General features: G+C 35.9%; 1 protein-coding gene across 9 annotated transcripts in view; it reads right to left on the bottom strand.

The window, feature by feature from the left end:
* LOC138176017 (semaphorin-3D) overlaps positions 1–20,487 on the bottom strand; it is a 252,885-nt gene that overhangs the window by 154,018 nt on the left and 78,380 nt on the right. For all 9 annotated transcript variants that reach the window (XM_069106724.1, XM_069106723.1, XM_069106719.1 and 6 more), the window contains one exon: positions 850–1,040. In XM_069106724.1, coding sequence (XP_068962825.1) covers positions 850–1,000 — 151 coding nt within the window. In that variant the 5' untranslated portion in view covers positions 1,001–1,040. The remainder of the gene's footprint in view (positions 1–849; positions 1,041–20,487) is intronic.

Genomic DNA, 20,487 nt, shown 5'->3' with positions numbered 1-20,487 from the left:
GTGTGTGTACACATGTGTGTGTGTGTGAATGTGTATACACTCATCCTCAAAAGACTGGCCACATATGGCAGCTGGTAGTGGGTGGGTGGGGGCAAGAGAATACAAAATTGCTCTTTGTGGAGAGATAAGGTACCTATTAGCAAATGAACTCCAACTATTGATTTGTCATTGGAATGTCGAAATGTATTTAACCAATTGGATTTCTCAAAAATTTTTAAAATTTTATTTTTCATTGTTTCTAGGTTAGCTTTTAAAAGGCATACTCTATCCTTATTCTTCTGAACGCTATAATGTTGAGATATATTTGTTATTACTATAAGAAGAAAAACAATTTCATATCTCTGACTGGGTAGGAGCTACTTGTCAGTAGTTAAGTGGCCAGAAGCTAGAGTGAAATGAATGCTGAATATGGAATAAGAAGTGTCAGAGGCCTTGAGATCTCTGGGCCTCACCATATCTTTTACCAGGTGAAATTTTCACTCAGTTTTTTTTTTGGCCCAAATCCTCACCTTTAAAATGAAGGGATTATACTAAGTGATCTATAAAGAACCTTCCAGGTCTGAATCTATGATACTATGAATTGTTCTACTTTCTAGGATTTTTAAAAATATATAAAACTTTATAGAATATCAAGCTTTTTAGATTTGTTAATAAGCATGTATGATCAGTACAAATGATGGACCACAAATCACATACAAAACATTATTTCCTTTTCCCTTAAAAAAGAATATTTGGATATTTCTTCCATAAAGTTTTAAAATTGCAAGGAAACATTCAATAGTATCAAAAATTACACCTCTGAAGTCAAAATACAATCACATACTAGGAAAAACATATTTAGAAATTTACCTTTGTATGAGAGTTTGAGTCTTGGAATATTTTGTTTGGACGTTCCAATGACTGGAAGTAACACCACAATCATGCTTAATATCACAAAGGCATGGAGGGGGTGTAAATCTTGGCTTCCACACTTTTCTCTTTGATCCTTTTTGGTATTCATGGCTAAAAAAGTACCGCCTCTTGGACAATACTAATTTAATCTGAAAAGAAAGAAAAAAAATGGAATGTAGTTGTTTTGTTTGATCTAAGCACAGCAATGAGTCTAATGTAACTATTTTCAAAAAAATAAGGTAAAGTTATCATGATTGGTCCATAGATAAATATATATATGTAATTTCCCCATATTTCAATGTGATTAAAATATATTTATGTAAGTATTTTTTCCCAAGGTATTTACTCATATACTGCCTCATTTCATCTGTATAAGATCCTTGAAAGACAAAGTGATGCAAAGCTCTTTTTATGACACTCAGAATTGAGTTTACACATGGATGAAATAGGTGATTGCATTTGGGATTGATTTCTTTGAGTTAAGGCAGCAACACTCTATCTGTACTTTTCTAAAATGCATATAAGAGACAGCTAGTTGGCACAGAGGACAGAGCAATGGACTTAGAGTAAAGATGATTCTTCTTCCTGAGTTCAAATCTGGCTTTATATGCTTACTAGCTGTGCATATGTCACACATATGAAAGTCATTTAACCCTGTTTTCCTCAGTTTTCCCATTTGTAAAATGAGCTGGAGAAGGGAATGGCAAACCATTCCAATATCTTCACCAAGAAAACCCCAAATGTGGCCACAAAGAGTCAGATGTGACTGAAATGATTGAACAACAACAAATGCATATAACACTGGAGCATAATATCTGAAGTTACTTTTAGGCTTTACTGTGAATTATTTTAGGCAGTTATAATGCTAGCTAGGTAGCATTTATACAGTGCTTTAAGGTTTGTAGTGAACTTTGCAATTATTATGTTGGTTGATCTTTGCAACAACCCTGGAAGGCAGGGTACTTTTACTACCATTATTTTATGCATAAGGAAACTGAAGCAGACTGGGATTTGGTCTTTGGTTACACAGCTAATAAAAACAGCTGGTATTTAAAAAAAAAACAGTTGGGTGGTACAATATACAGAATAGTGGGCCTAGAGTCAGGAAGACCCGAGTTCAAATTTGGCAAAAGGCACCTAACTAACTGTGTGACCCTGAGTCTGCCTCAGTTTCCTCAACTGTAAAGTGTGTGTGTGTGTGGGGAGGGTTGGGGAATAGCATCTACTTCACAGGTTTGTTGGGAGGATCAAATGAGAAAAAAAATCATTAGGTGCCTAGCACATAGTGTTATAGAAATGTCAGCTGTTAGTAACAGTAATAGTGTTTGAGGCTGGATTTGAATTCAGGTCTTCTTGATTGCCAGCCCAGAGTTCTAACCAGTACACCACCTAGATGCCTAAAAAGTTAGCATTATACCAATAAAGGGGAGTTTAGAGTAAGAAGAAAAATTGAAAGTGGGAAAAAAGCAAGTAGACAAGATAAGTTTTGTCTAATTTATATTTCTGGGGGAGGGAGTGTTTTTCTGACTTTGGTAATAATTAGTCATTATAAAAGAGAATTCAGTGACAGATCCATCTTGTGATTAATCCAAAGGAGTTTAGTTGGTCCTCAAAAATCATCTTAAGATATTTGATAAAGTGAAAAGAACACTAGAATGAATAGTCAAAGGAAAGCTATGTTCAGATCCCTCCTCAGGCACTTACTCTCTGTGTGATCTTAGTCAAATTATTTAAACTTTTTAAGACTAAGTTTCCTCATCTACAAAAATTTATAAAATCAAGGGTTTGAATCAGATAGTCCTTAAGTTCCCTTCCTGTCCCCAATTTGGAACTTTTATAGCTTTAAGTTTACAGCTTTAAACTTAAAAAAAAACCCAACATTATGGTGAGACTTTTTTGCCACTCTCATACAAATGGGGAAACTAACAAGGTGTCCCATGTCAAATAAATTACTGATGAGGTCAGGAAAAGAAAGCAGGTGTGCCCTCTCATCCTGGTACTCCTCACAATAGATTCTGGAGTCAGAAGACTGAGGTGCCAATCCTTCCTTTCATGTTCACTTTATGTATGACCCTGGGAAAGTTACTCTCTGTTTCCTGGTCTGTAAAATGAAGGAGTTGTGTCAGATAACTTCTGAAGTCCTTCCAGTTCCAGATCTAGATAAATGTTATTGTATAAATTAATTCACACTACAGCCCTCTATGTTGACAATTCAGATCACTTCCTTTACAGTGAATGCATAAATTCATCTGGTGCCCTTGGTAAAATATTTATAAAGGAGAAATTAAATGAATATAAAGGTTACTATGGGAATAGAAAAGACCAGGATTCATCTTCACAGGAAGATACTGAAGCAAAAAAAAAAAAAAAGCCTCTCCTACCTCATAGAGTAATATCAAGTGGTCACCTGCCCCCCCCAAAAAAAAATCATAGAAGAACTCAAAAAAGACTTTAAAAATAAAATAAGAGAGATTGAGGAAAAAATGTTTAAAAAAATAAGGGCAATCCAAGAAAACCAAAAAGATTATGTAGATTTTCTTGAAATGTAAATTTACTGTTTTCTACTGAATGCTCTCTTATGGTCTTCTGTGTACATAGCAACATTTTTTTCCTTTCCTCATTTTGTATTTAAGTTTAAAATAAAAACAAATTTACAGAAAAAAATAATATAAAAGAGACTTAAATGGGAAAAGCAACAGGTTAATAGGAAGATGAGAATATAAATGGAGGAAGGGGACAATACTGACAGGTCCACCTGATCTTGTTGCTATAGTGATAAGGGAGGGGAAATGTCTTCACATCCTAATTTTATCTAAGTTTGTTTGTTTTTAAACATCAATCACCTTTTTCAGTTCCAACTAGCAGATTTCTAAAAGTTGCAGCCTCTTATTGCCTAAAGTGGCATGAACCTCATTCTAATAAAATTCTTCCAGCAGGACAATAGTTACAGTTTGCCATGGCCTGGAAATGACTCGAGTACTCATCTGAAAATCTGGTACAAATATATTTAGCACTTTCTTTGAGCAGTTTTGTTCATTATTAATCAGAAGGGTATTCCAATGGTGATTCTTAAATGATTTATGAAGCAAAAATGAAAATACATAGCATCCAGATTAATTTTTAAAGATCCATCAAGGATGAATGTTCAGGGGAAGTAAACACATGGGTTGACAAAATGCTTCAAGGATCACGGCCATATAGACCCTTAAGTTAATACTCCGTGAATTTAATACCCTTGAGATGGGTATAATTCCTCTGGAGGCCTTTCTTAGACTGGTTCCCAGGCCAAGAAGAGTTATGGGCAGGTAAGTTGGCCCTGATGTTCCCTCTGAATTTCTAAGCTTTGGGAGGAGCCAAGATGACAGGGTAAAAGCAGGGACTAACTTGAGCTTTCCCACAAATCCCTCCAAATACCAAGACTCTAAACACGTTCTAGAGCTACATAATTAACAAAATGACATAGTGAAACACTTCTCCACCCCGAGGCAGCTTGGAAGATCGACAGGAAAGGCCTATCACACCAGGCTGGGAGTAGAGAGCAGTCTGGCATAGACCATACAGGGCTGGAACAGACCTCAGGGCACTGAATCACTGGTGGCTATGGCAGTTTCCAGATTTCTTAACCCACAAATGCCAAAGACAGAATAAAAGATCAGTTGGAAAACTCTGTAGGACCTGAGCGAATGGTCTAGCCCTAGCCCTGGGGTGGTAGAAATGGTAGGGGTGGTTGCTTCTGGAGCTCCCAGCCCACAGATGGTGTAGGAATTGAGTGAATGATCAGAGGGCAACTGAAGGATTCTCTTGGCTAGCACAGAGGCAGAATTCTCTTGCTTTGCCCTGTTTGCATCTGGGTCACAGTCCTGGATGGTAGTCCTGGGGTGAGAAGCACTGGCATAGTGGAGCTTGTGGCAGTGGTGGAGAGGACATCCTCCTCATAGTTCCAAGGCAGAAAAGAGTGCTTGTGGTAACTCACAGACCAGAGCACAGGTCAGGAGAGGAGTTAAACACCTCTCCTTTGAACATACCACCTTGCAAGAGTTGAAAATTTACATGTCCCTTAAAGTATCTCTGCACAAAACTGCTGAAGGTTGGAACAGTACACCCACACCCACAGGAAGAAGAGTCCTACCTTGACAAGGAGTTAGAAAGTCAAGTATTTGGCTGAGAAGATGAGCAAACAGCATAAAAAAAACCTCAGACTATAGAATCTTACTTTGGTGATAATTAAAACATACAACCAGAAGAAGACAATAAAATCAAAGCTCCTACATCAAAAGCCTCCAAGAAAAATAAGAATTTGTCACAGGCTATGGAAGAGCTCAAAAAGGATTCTGAAAATCAAGTAAGAGAAGTAGAGGAAAAAATTGGGAAGAGAAGTGAATTCCCAAGCTTCTTCAGGAGATCCAAGATCAATTCTAACCCATCTCCCATAACCTCTCCTCAAAACCTCCATGGGGTAGGATAAGAAAGTGTCGAGGAGGTGAAGCAGAAATAAACATACCTGGCAATCTTCAAGAAGTCTAAGCTTAGCCAAGTCAGTGGCCTCCCAGAAGAAAGGAAGCCTTGTGCAAAACCCAATCCCAAATACAGTGGAGTGTTCTAAATCCCTGATGTTGCCCTGGAGTGTGGTAAACTATAGCACAGCCAAGAGATTGCTGGCATATAGACAAATGTTGTTCATAGACACGGCTGGAATTTGTTGAACCATACTAGAAAACTTAGCCCATCTATTCATGAAACAATGTACAGTATTTAAGAAAAAAAAAAGTTCTGTACAGTGCTGAGCTTAGAAAATCCTCTATTAGAATGACCCCTCTATTCATCTATCTCTTCTATCTAATTTTAGAGAGAATAATAGGGAGGACTGGACCGATAATTTCCCTAGTCCAGAGAACTACCAATAGTAACAATAGCTAACATTGATATAGCACTTACTGTGTGACAGGTACAGTATTAAGTACTTTATAATTATCTCATTTGATCATCACAACCCTGGGAGGTAGGTATTATCATTCCCCTTTTACAGATATGGAAACTGAGGTAAACAGAGGTTCACCCAGCTAGTATCCTGGGGTTAGATTTGAATTCACGTCTTTCTGACTCCAGGCAAGGCCCTCTATCCACTGCACCACTTAGCAGTGAGAAAACTCTGTCTATACTAACACAGATCAGCACTTGCCCTGAAATGTATAGCCTTAGAGAAGTGAAGTGATTTATTCATGGCCATGTGACAGTTTATGCCAGTTAACCCAAGCCTTCCAGAACACTGAGGGGTTAAGTGTCTTGCCCAGGATCATAAAAAATATATGTTAGTCATAGGCCTTGAATCCAGATCTTCCTAGCTATCTATTATTATTTTTAATAATTGAACCTTCATCTCTTAACCAACCCTTAGTCATCGAATGGGTATGACCTCAGACAAACTGAGTCCTGGGAAAGACCTTAATTTAGAAATGCCAAGGTCACCCCCACTGTACCCTAGGTCATTGCCAGTCATCTTGACCTTTGTCTTGCAACTGGACCTCAATGACTCTGGAAGAGAGAGTAAGGTTCTTTGTTCAATTCTGCCCCACTCATATCCCAAATAACATGCAATTCAAGACATCACCCTCATGATACCATTGGTCCTCTTTAAGAATGAATGACCACCACCACCACCAACTGAGCATTATGGTATTATGTGAATCAATATAGGCATATAAATTCAAATCAAGTGAGCTTGAATAAGTCCTTAAAGGGAATGTGTCTGTGAATTCAACACATACAAATATCTTACTTGTATTATATCATTACTTAGAGACCATTTTTTTAAAAGTCATGGCAATATTACATTTATAATCATTTCAACCTGTTTTTTTATGTATGACAATTATTAGGTTAATTTTACTTAGCAGTTAATAAGCATTTATTAAGTGGTAGGTGCTAGGAATACAAAGATAAAAGATAAAACTGTATTTGTCCTCAAGGGGTTCATATTCTAGCAGAAAACATGCATTTAGATAATGGATATTTGATTAATGGACAAGTTGTATAATTTCATATCAATATATGTGTATCTATGTATATAGAGATGTGTACATATACATGTTTCTGTAAATATATATATGTATATATATATACATATATATAGAGAGAGAGAGAGAAAGAGAGAGAGAGAGAGAGAGAGACAGAGACAGAGACAGAGACAGAGAGACAGAGAGAGAGAGAGAGAGAATATCATATTTTCCTGTTACCTTTCATTGTAACGTCAAAGGCTTGTTTTTTCCACAGGTGAAAAAATGGGGGCACTAGTACTAATTTTTTTTTAATCTCACACTTAAGAAATCCAATATTCCCTTCAAATAAAATACATGACTTTGTTAGTATAATCTGTGTCTGTTTAGTTCTCAGCCACCACCCCTCTGAAAAGACAATCAAATGGTTATTCAATTGATTTGAATCTCTATGCTAATGAAAAAAAAACAACAACATTTAATTCAACTCAAATCAATCCAGCAAACATTTTAATAAGTATTAGTCTCTGGGAATAAAAAAATAAAAAAGTCCTGGCCCCAAGAAGCCTACATCCTAATTCCTTCAAAGACATTTTACTGGAAATTCTAGTAGACTTCCTTTGTCTGTCATTCCTTCAAATATATGTAGAAATCCAGAACCCCAAGGACTTTATATCAGACCAAACAATCTCATTTCCACTCAGTAAAAGTGTTAATGTTCGGGGTGGCCAGGTAGCACAGCAAGTAAAAGCACCGGCTCCAGTGTCAGGATGACCTGGAGATTGAATCCTGGGCTCAGACACTTAACACCCACCCAGAAATACTTGGCCATGTAACCTTGAGCAAGTTACTTAACCCCAATTGCTTGGAAAAAAAAGTGTTAATGTTCCTTAAGGACAAATGGATACCTAAAAATTACTGATCAATTAGTTAATTCTAATGATTAAATGATAAGAGATTCTGATAGATCTCTTATGTAATGAGCACTGTCAATTTATAACAGCTATTATACAAGATAAATTGAAAGACTATATTCTATAACTGACATTCACCCAAATTGTTGTGATAATCACTTATCAGCAGAGTGAACAATTTCTACTACAATGTTATAATTGAAAGTGTGTAGAAATCTACTGTCCTCCCATGCCCCTAAATCTTTCTTCAATCACTCTCCTACGGTATCTAAAATTCCTACCATAAGAAATCAAATAATTCAGATTTCCTGTTTCTAGAAAGTTCCAGTCAAAATGTAAACACACTTGGGAAGGTTAACATTAAATTATTATCTACTATTAACACCTTAAAAGAAAATAGCTTTACAAAGTCCTTTCCAAATGAGAGTTAACCAGAAGCAAGACAGCGGTTTTGAGCATAGGGAGTGTGGTAAGGAATGAAGAAAAAGAAATCCAGAACACAGGGCAATTCTCTGAGAAGTGACCTCTAGAGGGACATAAAAGGTCATGACCTTGGCTATATGTAGTGGGAAAGAGGCAATATGGGTATGGGTGGTTGATGGAAGTGGATGGAGGAGAACTAAAAAAAACTGTGCCTGCCTCTAATTTTGCCTAGGGTTGGCTATAATAGTAAATATAAAATAATTTGATTAAGATTATGCTCTCATCCAAAATTTTATTCTATTAGTCCTGCCCACATTAATCAATGCATAGAGATCCATCTCTTTTCCTTCTACTGTCACCTGTATCACTATGTTAAGAGGATATCAGGGATGGCTACATGGCGCAGTTAGTAAAAGCACCGGCTCTGGAGTCGGGAGGACCCGGGATCGATCCCAGCCTCAGATACTTAACACCCAAACAAAAAAGAACTGGCTGTGTAACCTTGGGCAAGTTACTTAACCCCAATTGCTTAAAAAAAAGAGAGAGAACGTCAAAATTTCTAAAAACTAGTGGCAGTAGTTATGCTGTATTTGTCATACTGCTCATCTCACTGTATACAATAATCATGTGTGTGCACAGACATAAAAGCAAAAGCAAAAAAAAAAATCCATGTGTTCATTTTAATAGCAAAAGCAACCTTAGTACTGGACATTTCCTGGTAATTAATGGCTAACTGAGGTTAATGGCCCTTGGCTATGCATTGGGCTATCTGCTCCTCCTCACTGGTCATTAATTCCTAAGACATGCCCTGTGCCTCCATCATCATAAGTTAGGAAGATTAATGTCTTAGTACTCAATGAACAGCATTCATACTGTTCAATGTAATGCAACTCATTAATACTGTTAAATATGTTCAAATGAAAGAGCTGCTTACTTTACCAGGATGACAAGTCTGATAAGTGCCCACACGTGCCGAAACATGCTCAAACAGGAAATCTCATTTGCTGGAAACTTTTTAAAAAATCTATTTTGCTTCTGTAAAACAGCAATTCTGTACTCTTCTTTTCTCAGAATTCTTTGTTTTCCCTTCCAAGGGATTAATGCAATCCTTGGAGTCCAATTGTGGATCTTTTAATTTGAGATAATTTATGGATGAAATGGCTTGCCAGCAACTTCTCCATTAATCTATTGATATGCTGCCATCTTCTATAGCATATGGGTGTGTGCCTCCAGCATCTGGGAGGAATTATATTGGAAAGTAGGTGTGATTTAACTAAAAGTGGGTGGATTTAGTGAATTGCATAGGTTATACTACATGCTACTGTCTGTAACAAGTCAGACCTGGAGCCAATTAGCTGAATGTAATTCATTCCAGATGCTCACTGGAACAAACAGCACTCTAGGGGATCTTCAGATCTAGAGCCAATAGGGAATTTTCTGATTATGAGAGGCTTTTACACACTGTTCCACTAAATCAGAGATCTAAATGCATACTCTCACACTTGAGGAAACCATGTGCCTTTCCCCCATGGAAAAAAAGTTAAAAAAAATATGAAATAGATGGTAATTTACCTGCCAATATTACACTTTAAGCTCTAAAGGGTACATACTATTAATAAACTACATGAATATACATAATTAGGTTGAAAAAACCTGATATGTAGACAAATAATCCAAGGATTAATGAATTTCTCCCTTCTAATTAAGGAGATTTTTAGACTATTCTACTCTTCTGGAAGCCCAAAGCAGAAGAGGAAAATTCTGGTCTACAGGATGTTTTGGTGAGTAGATTATTGTCAAGTGTCCATTTTAAACAAGCCTGTATTCCTTTGTATTCCAATCAGGTAAAAGAATTCTGTCAACCTCAGGAAACACCAAGAACCTCGCCCTCCCTCTTGGTTCCCCTAGGTTACATTGACCAAGTGTCTGGACTAATTGGGGCTGACACTTTGAGTTAGCTGTTCTTGCTCAATGCATCAACAGCAATATAGAGACAGTCCTTAAATTATTAGGGAACAGGATATTTTTCCATGAACAACTCATAGAACCACGGCCAACTAATGATCACGCAGCAGTAATATGAGAAACACTAATGCCAAAAAGGCCATAAAAACAATAACTGGCAAACAAATGGGAAAAGAAAAGAAAAATAAAGTGGTTTCATCTTTTAAGGAAGTTGGAGGACAACACATATAGCCATCAAATCTTCTGTCATTCAGCTGACATGGAACAAGACAAAACAAAATGCATGATATTTGAGACTGTAGTACACATTTCATATGTTAAAAAAAAAATCAGAATTTAACAGGCCATAGTAAGATTTACAAATATGGTGAGTCATGCAAATAAAAGAGCTAGGGCTTTTTGTTCTCCTGTTATGAGCCCATCATAGGGTTTCAGAGCTGGAAATAACCTTAGAAATCAAGTCCAACTCCCTTCAGATGAAGAAATTGAAGCATCTCCCCCCCAAAAAAATGTTTTGTGACCCTAGCTGGAGGTCACATACTTAGTGGTAGAGACAGGTTTAGAAGCAAGGTTACCTAACTCCCAGCAATTCCACATAATATTTCTCCCTACTTTCCAGACTCCCCGCCTCCTTTGAAAATTATTTTCACAGAATCACTGATCCACATTGAACATCTGCCCTCACAGGACCCCCACCCATTCCACCCTGGAATAAAATCTAACATAAAGGACATCCAGATGCCAAACCTCTCCTCCCCTCCCAGAGGGAATTAATCCAATCAATTTTGGACCTCCTGCCCTTAGGCCTAAATGGTCTGGCTTGAAGAGCAAGTGATTGTAAATTAACCTAGCCCACTACATTTAGCCCACTGCATACCATGCTTCTCATCCCAGCTAGCCAGCCATCCACCCCAAATATCTTGTCATTTGTCCTGCCAAAACTACCAACCAGGAGGCCCCCTCCAAAGATCCTAGAACAGTAATCAAATCAATACTAACAATGTTTCTGAAAAGAGACTAATAGGTGATGTATGGCTCTAATCACTATCTTGGAGATTCCCTAGATCAAAACTCTCTTCCATGGCCACCACTGCCCTTTGGACATTGCTTTCCTTATTGGAATATAAGCAACTTGAGGGGGGCTGTTTCATTTCTTAACTATAGCCCTAGCACCTAAGCAATTCCTGGCCATGTTAGAAGTACTTGGTAAATGCTTGTATTTACTGGTTCATCCAAATTCAGAGTGAGGAGGAATCTTAGAGAACATTTGAACCAAAGGCTACCTGAACTATAATTCCCTCCTAAGCATATCAAGAGGTAATGTGACACAGTTGACTTAGACCTAGATCTATCACTTGGAAGGTGTGAACTGGAATGCCACTTCCAGCACTTGCATGGTAGGGGACAATAAACAAGTCACTTAAACTCCCTAAATCCAAGTTTCCTAAAATGGAACTGAACAAGTATCTAAGCCATTCAAAGTTAGATAATACATGTAAAGAAAAACTTTAAAAAGATATTGAAGACCAGTTATTATTACTGTTGTTATGTTTCCTTCAAGAAGATAAAAAGTTGTTGTCCAGTTACTTCAGTCATGTCCAACTCTTTGTGACCCCCTATGGTAAAGATACTGGAGTGGCTTGTTGTTTCCTTCTCCAGCTCATTTTATGGATGAGGAAACTGAGGCAAGTAAGGTTAAATGATGTGCTCAGCTAATAAGTGTCTGAAGCTGGATTTGAAATCAGGTCTTCCTGACTCTAGGACCAGTACTCTTCCACCTAGCTGCCCTAAGATAAAATGAGCATTATGAATTTTATTTGTTTTTTGCCTTTTGGCGGGCAATTTGGGTTAAGTAACTTGCCCAAGGTTACACGGCTAGTTTTTTTGTGTGGGTGTTAAGTGTCTGAGGCCGTAACTGAACTCAGGTCCTCCTGACTTTGGGTTCTCCTGACTCTGGGGCCAGCACTTTATTCACTGCATCACCTAGCTGCCCCATGAGCACTATGATATTAATCATAAATGTCTAGTCAAAATAAGGGTCGATATTACTATTCAAATCTTAGAAATTATTCATTTCACTATAGTCTACCTTGGTAAGGACAACATCTGGAATGTGATATCTATTAGTTCTTGGTGCCACACAATTAAAATCCTGAGGATGGCAGATGAAATAGTTTGAGGATATGAAAATAGTTTTATACAAAAAAAATGTCCAAGATATTGTGGATATATGGGTCTGGATAAGAAAAAAGTAAGCTAAAGACAGGCAGGAAAGGTGTCTTGAAATGTGCGAAGAACTGTCACACAAAAGAGGAAATAATTTCCACTGTGTTGATCAAAAGAGTAGAAGCAAACACTTTGGTGATAGTCATTTTTATAATTTGTTCCCTCTGTAAACTCATACATGTGGCAAGCTCTCCAGTGTTGTGTCTGGTAACCTATTCATCCTATGTCCACCTTGTCCATGCCCTTCCATAAGTCCTCAATAGATGGTCTTCTTCTAATTCTCCTTTATTCCCCACTCCATACAGGAACTAAAATGAACAAAACTAAAAGGTTCAACATTTTTAGAAATATGGAACACACCACTTAAAGCATGGCTAGGGAGGTAAGAGTTTTTACTTTAAAAAGCATTTTTTTTCCCAGGTCCCAATAGACTAGAGGCAAGCCATTTAGAACAAACCAAGATTTGTTTATGGTAGAATGTAAGCATCTTCAGAACAAGGGCTGTTTGTTTTGTAATAATAATAACAGATACCATTGATCCAGCATCTGAAAGTTTGCAAAATGCTTTACACACATTACCATTTTAGGATCAAGGATTTAGAGGTGAAAGGATTTGATTTTTACTGCTTGGAACAATGCCTTTTACTTAGGAAATAATAAATATTTAGTAATTGGCTTAAGTAGCAGAGGTGACAAAGATAGCCAGAAGGCAAGTTTTGCAGATGAATAACCTATCTTTGGATAATAGATAGGTGACTATAAAAATAATCTCTATGTCTACTCCTAACAAGATAATTTAAGGACAGATCTTGGCTATGGGTCTTAATACTCAGACTATGTCTTTTTTTAGTTAAATTAATATTTTAGTGAATATCCAAAAGGATTATTTGAGTATACATTTAGCTATTTTGCTCATGGACAGCATTAAAGAAATCAATAAGAATAACAATGCATGTATCAGTTAAGCCTTTGGAACTTAAAAAAAGAAAAGGGGGTCATAAAGGACAGGAAATTAATTTAAATTTGACCAAACATGAATCTTTGAAAATAAAATTATTAGTCAAAGTTGCTAACTGAAATTTATTTGTGCAGTGGAGTCACCAGTTCTCATTCCTATAGCTCAGGTACAACTTGGAAATCACTATATATTAGCATTGCCAAAACAATGTCTATGTTTTTGGAAATTAAAACAATGCATTTTAATTAAAATTACATAAAGTTTAAAACAATATCGCAAGAATGAAAAAATTAGAAAAAAGTGTTCATGAAAGCAAGGCACAGCTGATACGACTTCACTTAGTTAAGATGATAGTTTTCCTTATCTTGGGAAACTGACAGCTGAATGAACTTACTCATAGGACACAGATGATACCAAATAAATTGACTATGTGTTTTGATTTAATATGTAGTCAAGAACTTAAAATGATTGCATTATAGTAGATATATAAACTAGCAAAAATGCTAGACTTTCTGACATATGCTATAAAATTACCACAAGAATATTCTATTCACACAATTGTAAATAAACAATAACAATAAAATCCTGGCAAATCTACTTTCATCTGTATTTCCCAATGAACTTCTTAACCCAAGCAAAAGCACGTAGTGGGGAAAACCACATGACCTTCAACTTCATTAAATTTTCAGGGGTTGCAGATAATTTTCAAATGACAATACATATAATGTCGAATGAATCCCATGTAACCTTGCAACTCTTTCCAAAATAGAAAAGATATGTTAAATATATTAACATTATTGGGCCCTCTTAAAATATCTTATGAAACACCTTAAGGAATTCTAAATTTGCACTGGTTTCAAAGGAACTTAAATAAAAAAAAAAACACTATGTGTCTTCTATTAAAAAAAAAAAAGCCAAGGTTTTCTCCAGGTGAACAGAAGGCTGCATTGGAAACAGAGTAACTAAAACATTAAAACAATGTAGCTTAAACTCTAATAGAAATGTAGCTATTACGTAGATTCCTTCTTTGTGCTATTTGGCTGAACTTGGCCTCCTGTAATCACGCTAAATTCATCAGCATACAAACAGCCAACCTGCAAGGATTATTTGCAAAAAGTCCCTAAAAATGAACAAGTCCATGAATTCAAATAGTGATTATTCTTTCCAAGGGCCAGATAGGTTGTTAGGAATTTTGTCAATCCAGCAACCATTCTCTATGGGAACAGAATTCTACTGAGCTTTGCAGTATTTCATCTTTTTTTTTTTCCTTGTAACATATTTATATTTCCAATTGTGTTTTGCGTGAGCTAAAATTTTTAAAAGTTATCACTTAATTAAACACATGCCCATTTGCAGGGCAAGCAGAAGAACCTTATCCTAGCATTAGCATTTTGCTAAATAATCTACAACATGGACAACCCATCTTTTAATCCAAGATTTATACAATATAAAAGAAAAAGCTTATGGGAGTCAATCATTTTTTTTAACAACAATTCATCTGGGATCATTCTTTAAAATGTGAAATATATTATCTTAAGGCCATTTTAAAATGCAATTCTTCTTCAAGATCAAGTATATAGTGATGGTCAGAGAGATGGAAGAGTCAGAAAGGCCTGGGTTCAAGACCTGACTCCAAACCTATGTGACCTTGGGCAAGTATTTTAATCTTTCAATGCCTCAAATAACTTGATAAAACTGGATCAACTGCAGAAAAACTCAACTGTTTGGTAGAGGCAGTTTCCTCACAAGGCAGTCCCTTAACCAGTGAAATCCCAGGTACAATTAAAAACCCCCCAAAATCTTATTCATTAAAAAGGCATGGTAGAATTAATCATTTATTAATCATCAATTCATTAAGAGTACCTGCAGAATTAATCACATTAGAAGTATACCTTTTCAAATCTCATTAGTAATATCTGTACAAAAAAAATGCTTTCTCCAAGTGAAGTTCTCTGTTGTGGAATCTAATATTATAAAAAAAGATAACAGCTGTCTCTTTTCCTCCAGTTATGAGAAGGAAATGTAACATTACTGGATTTTTTCTTCTTCTAAAAGCAGCTTCAGGATAAGACAGTTTGGCCTCTAGGAAAGTTTGAAAAATCACACATTAGAGCACTGCACTCCCTGTGTGTTACTACCCAGCAGAGGCTTGGAGCCTTCACTCTGGAACTTGCTCTTGGACTTAGCTCAAAACTAACTGGTATCCAAACCTGGCATTATCAAACATATATATTTATATTTGTTTTACATTTTCTCCTTTCCTCTCCCATGGGAATGTCCTAGATGGCTGCTTGCTATCATGAGTCTAAGCCTTGGTGGAAAGCAGCATGATGAATTTTCAAGAGCACTGGTTTGGGAATCAGAAGTTCTGGGTTCTAATCCTGATGCTGCTGCTAACTCTCTATTTGGCTTTGAACGAGATAATTTATCTGGGACTGGAGATTACTGGACCAGATGACACCTGAGATAATTTCTAACTCTAAATTCTAAAATATAAATAAAAGATATAGGTAATGGTAAATTTCTGCTATTATGCCTATATAGGCATATATGGCTATATATTATGTACATACGTGTGTCTATACACACATATTAGTGCATATGGTAAAATAAATATCCCTCAAATAAAAAGTCCCGAAGAAGGGTTGGCAGGATCATACATCTTAAGGAGAAAAATGATCATGACAATTCTCACAAAAATAAGTTCTACAACCCATGAGAAAATAACCAAAGTGAAGGTTTAGATATAGTTTTCACAAGTAACATAAAGAAAACCTAAAATATCTAAAAAAAAACAAGAAAAGAGACAGCATGACATATTGTAGAGTCAGCATCAGGATGAGAATCTCACTGCATCAGCCACACCCAGTTTAATGACTCTGGGTCAGTCATTTAATCTCTCAATATCATCAGGCAACCCTTTAACACTTGTAAATTGTAGAGAAGGTACACATCTGCTTCCATAGAGAAAGTTCCTCTTTGTGAGCTCCCTATACCAATTAAAACACAAGTCTGGTAAAAAACAAAACAAAACAAAACAAAAAAACCAAAACCTTGAAATTGTATCATGTCATATTAACAAATTTGGAAATGAACAACCAGAAGTCTAATGAAATGACACTTAAGGGGTAAAGAAAGATCTGGAAACAGATGTCTTAAATACTGGCTCTTCACCACTGACTGGTATTATAAGAAAACTGTCACTTAAGAAAGGCAGCTGAGAAAAGAAATCTTTTTATTGGTATTTAAAAATAGGAATCTAGAATTCAAAATTTTAAAAAAGGAATATATTCTGTCTCCCTGATTATTTGAATTCCCTTGTAATTTGTGGATTATAATAGTTAACATATTTACAATATAATCTTATGAAAAGTTACCGATCAGCAATTTTAAGACAAAGTACCATGCTATGATATGAATATGTGTATATGTGCATCCTTGATTCTATATGTCTCGAGTATTAATGGAACAATAATTTATTCCATGTTATAAACAGATTGGAACTATCCAGTATTTCAAGAGGAAAATATTTTTGTTTTTTGTTCTCATCTTTTCCTCAGAAGCCTTATGTAATTCAACACCATTCCCACTTGCCTCTTTCATTTTTAGACTGTTTTTCCCCCTTCTTCACAAAACTTGGGGCACAGTCTCTCATATACAATATGTACTTTGTTTTCAGGATTTTTTTAAACTAAGATCTCTCATACCTTAATTATGGTACCTCCTAAAAGACTTCCACACTTCTATGTAATTATTCCTACTTTGACATATTTACTGCATTCCTTTCATACACCTAATAAATGAATATGCTTTAAGACAAAAAAGGAAAAAAATATTTCGATGAATACATATTTTATGCCAGCTGAACTTTTGACAAAATGATTTTTGCACACATCAGAGAATCACCTTTCATTAGCAAAGAAGCTGCAAATCAATTTGAGAACTAGATTGTCATCAAGTAATATATGAAAGATATAAGTCTGTATTAACACCCGATTCTTGAGTAACAAAGAAAACTAGTTACTCAATGTGCTATGCATATCGTGGGAGCTCATTAGATACTTGACAACTGATGTAATATGCTGATTCAAAAAGTCAAGTAGGATCTATACACCTACTAAATAAACAGTCTAGTGGGATTCAGACTGATATGTAATCTACTTTAGGGAGGGAAAAAGAAGTGTGTTTTTTCTCTACTTTAAATCACATTTTAAACCATTCCAGAACCTGTAAACATGCCAAGTATTATTTATAATAGTTCTCAAAATTGCCATATTTATAGCATACCAAACATTTGCATTTGCTGCTCCCACAGATTTAAAGATATTATGTTTCCTCAAAAATCTACTACCTTTATTATACATAGGTGTTTGTGTGTATGTGTACATACACATATATGTATACACAAATGGATATTTTATATAAATTTCTACTAGTAAAATATTATAATGAACATTTGATTTAATTATTCTTAAAATGCAACTTCTAAGCATATCAATGTGAAAAGGATTCAAGAACTACCATAATTTATGGAAGGGTTCTAAAATATTTTTGTTTGTTAAAGAAATGATCAGACATATTTAAACCAAATCTGAAACATACTCAGAAACCGTAAGAATGACTTATCATTGTCTGTGAGGCACTTGTGTGTTAAGTGACTTGAAGTACGGAACCATATTTCCAAATACTCCTTATGAATCAGAAAAACTAGGATCTTCAGATTTAGTTGGAAGACACCCCAGCTAGAGTTCATCTACTCCATAGATTAGGAAGCACATCCACAATGGTTAAGTTACTTTCCCAAAGTCACACAAGAAGTAAACAACACAGCAATATCTGATCACAAAACAATACTGAATCTCACTGTGCAACCATATAAAGGTACTATAAGTAAATGTAAGACTTCAGAGTCCTTTCAGTTTGAACTCTTTTAACAGTTGAACAAATTCCCAGAACTATGTAACACATTTTTATTTTTCAAAAATGCTTTAGATCTAATTAATATACCAGGAGTATGAGTTTGTATAGAGAGGTTGTGTGCTGACTGATAATTGTACAGTTGAATGTACATTTTATCAAGCAAACCCATCTTTCTAAAAACCTTCCCCTCTTCTTCACTAAAATATGTTTTGCCTGTAACTTGTGTGATTGCATATTTTGAAATCATGCTGTTATTTGGCCCATCTGATTCCCTTTCCCAAATATTTGCTAGTGCTATTGTTGCTGTTGTTGTTCAGTCATGTCTGACTCTTTGCAACCCCATGGACCATACTATCTATGGTGTTTTCTTGGCAAAAATACTAGAGCAGTTTATTGCCTTCTCCAGTGGTTTAAGGCAAACAGAGGTTAAGTGACTTGCCCAGGTTCACCCAGCTAGTAAGTGTCTGAAGTCATATTTGAACTAATTTTCCTTACTCCAAGTTCAGTGCTCTAATCACTGAGTCATCTAATTGCCTCTAGCAGTTAGTGCTGTACCCACTAGTATTTTTTTTTCTATTGGTTCTTACCTTTATAACCTCATCTATACATATTGAACAACTGTTACACTTCAACTATATGTTGAGCAACTGTTGCCAATGAATTTGACTTACATTTCTTAATGAAGAAACAAGTCATAAACCCAGAGAATGTGTCTAAGTTGATTTTATAGTTACAAAAGAAATATGAAGACCTAAAGATGGTCAGAGGAGTCATAAAGTCAACAGACTATAAAAATATGGGATAATTTGTGTTTGGTGTTAAGATTTACAGCTGGCTAATTTCTCTTCTTTTCCTTCCAGTTTATGTCTCCTGTCCAATTACAAAAACTGTTACACAGAGCCTATCTCCACCATATGGTCTTTGAAGTTAATACAAAAGTGAGTCTAATTTTCTAGTCTACGGTATGCAATCTATTTCTTCATATGACACTTTTGTCCTTCTGTTTTCATGCTATTTTTCCCATGGTTATGGAAACTTTATAGTATTATTAAGTGCTTTTAAAATCAGATAGTGAAGAAATGGATTTCACCTCAAATAGTAGAATGAAAAATCTGTCCACACCTAAAATTACTAGCCTCCTGATAGAACATTATATGCAGATATTCAGTATAAGATGCAAAAATTGAGAACTCTTCCAATTAAATTCACTTTTAAAAACAAAGGAAATATCTCCCAGATACCCTGTTAATATGTTTTTAGTAGGAGTGTTGTTGTTTTTGTTTTGTTTTGTTTTCATTTTGGTTCAGTCTGTACTATAAACATTCTCTAATTCCAAGGAAATTTAACAAATTACATAAACTAAGAGGAAATAATGAAATCTCACACAATACAGTACATGATATTGCTTATGTGGTGTAGCATTAAGGCCCCCAACTTAAGCACCATGCCATATAGATCTTTATTAAATCACTAGATAGACATAAAAGTCACCTGTGGCAGACAAAATGATTGATGGGCTTGGGGTGCAAAACACCTGGTTTTAATGTCTGCCCCTGATATTTGCTGGGGATCAGAGAGTATTGGACTTAGGCACAGGAATACCTGGACTCACATCTTTCCAAGGTCCACATCCTGCTATTAGCTCATATATTTGCTCAATTTCTTTTCTTGATACCACCATATATCTAGTAATACACATTCTGAGCCCGACTTCCTCTTTGATTTTTGACTGTCCTATCACACTAAATCAGTTGTTCTACCACAGAAGTATTTCTTTAACCCTTCTTTTTTCCTTTAGTTTGGGCCTTCAGTAACATTCACTTGAATTATTCCAATAGCCTTCTTGCTACCACCCCATGCCCCAAACTCCATCCATCCTTCACATAGTTGCCAGGCTACTGCTGCTTAATAACTTTCCAGTACCTAGAATTAAATTTAAACTCTGTAGCATAACATTCAAGGCTCCCCACAATCTGGAATCAATCACCATTCCAGGTTTACTTCTTTGTCCCCTTCCACGTGGGTGACAATTCTTGCAAACTGGAACACTATCTTATACTGACTTAACCTTGGTTGTAGCTGTTTGCTACACCTAAATGCCTTCCTTTGTTATCCTCACTCCTGGAAATTTGATTCAGAATAGTCCTTGCACTTACACAATCTCAAAGTCTAACTCCTGACTCTGGGAATAATTTCA

Source organism: Petaurus breviceps, unplaced genomic scaffold (genome assembly GCF_028583685.1).
Source record: "Petaurus breviceps papuanus isolate PSGF00001 unplaced genomic scaffold, PetGlider_PUasm1.0 80, whole genome shotgun sequence".
Lineage (NCBI taxonomy): Eukaryota > Metazoa > Chordata > Mammalia > Diprotodontia > Petauridae > Petaurus > Petaurus breviceps.
This window is presented reverse-complemented; position numbering and strand designations above follow the sequence as displayed.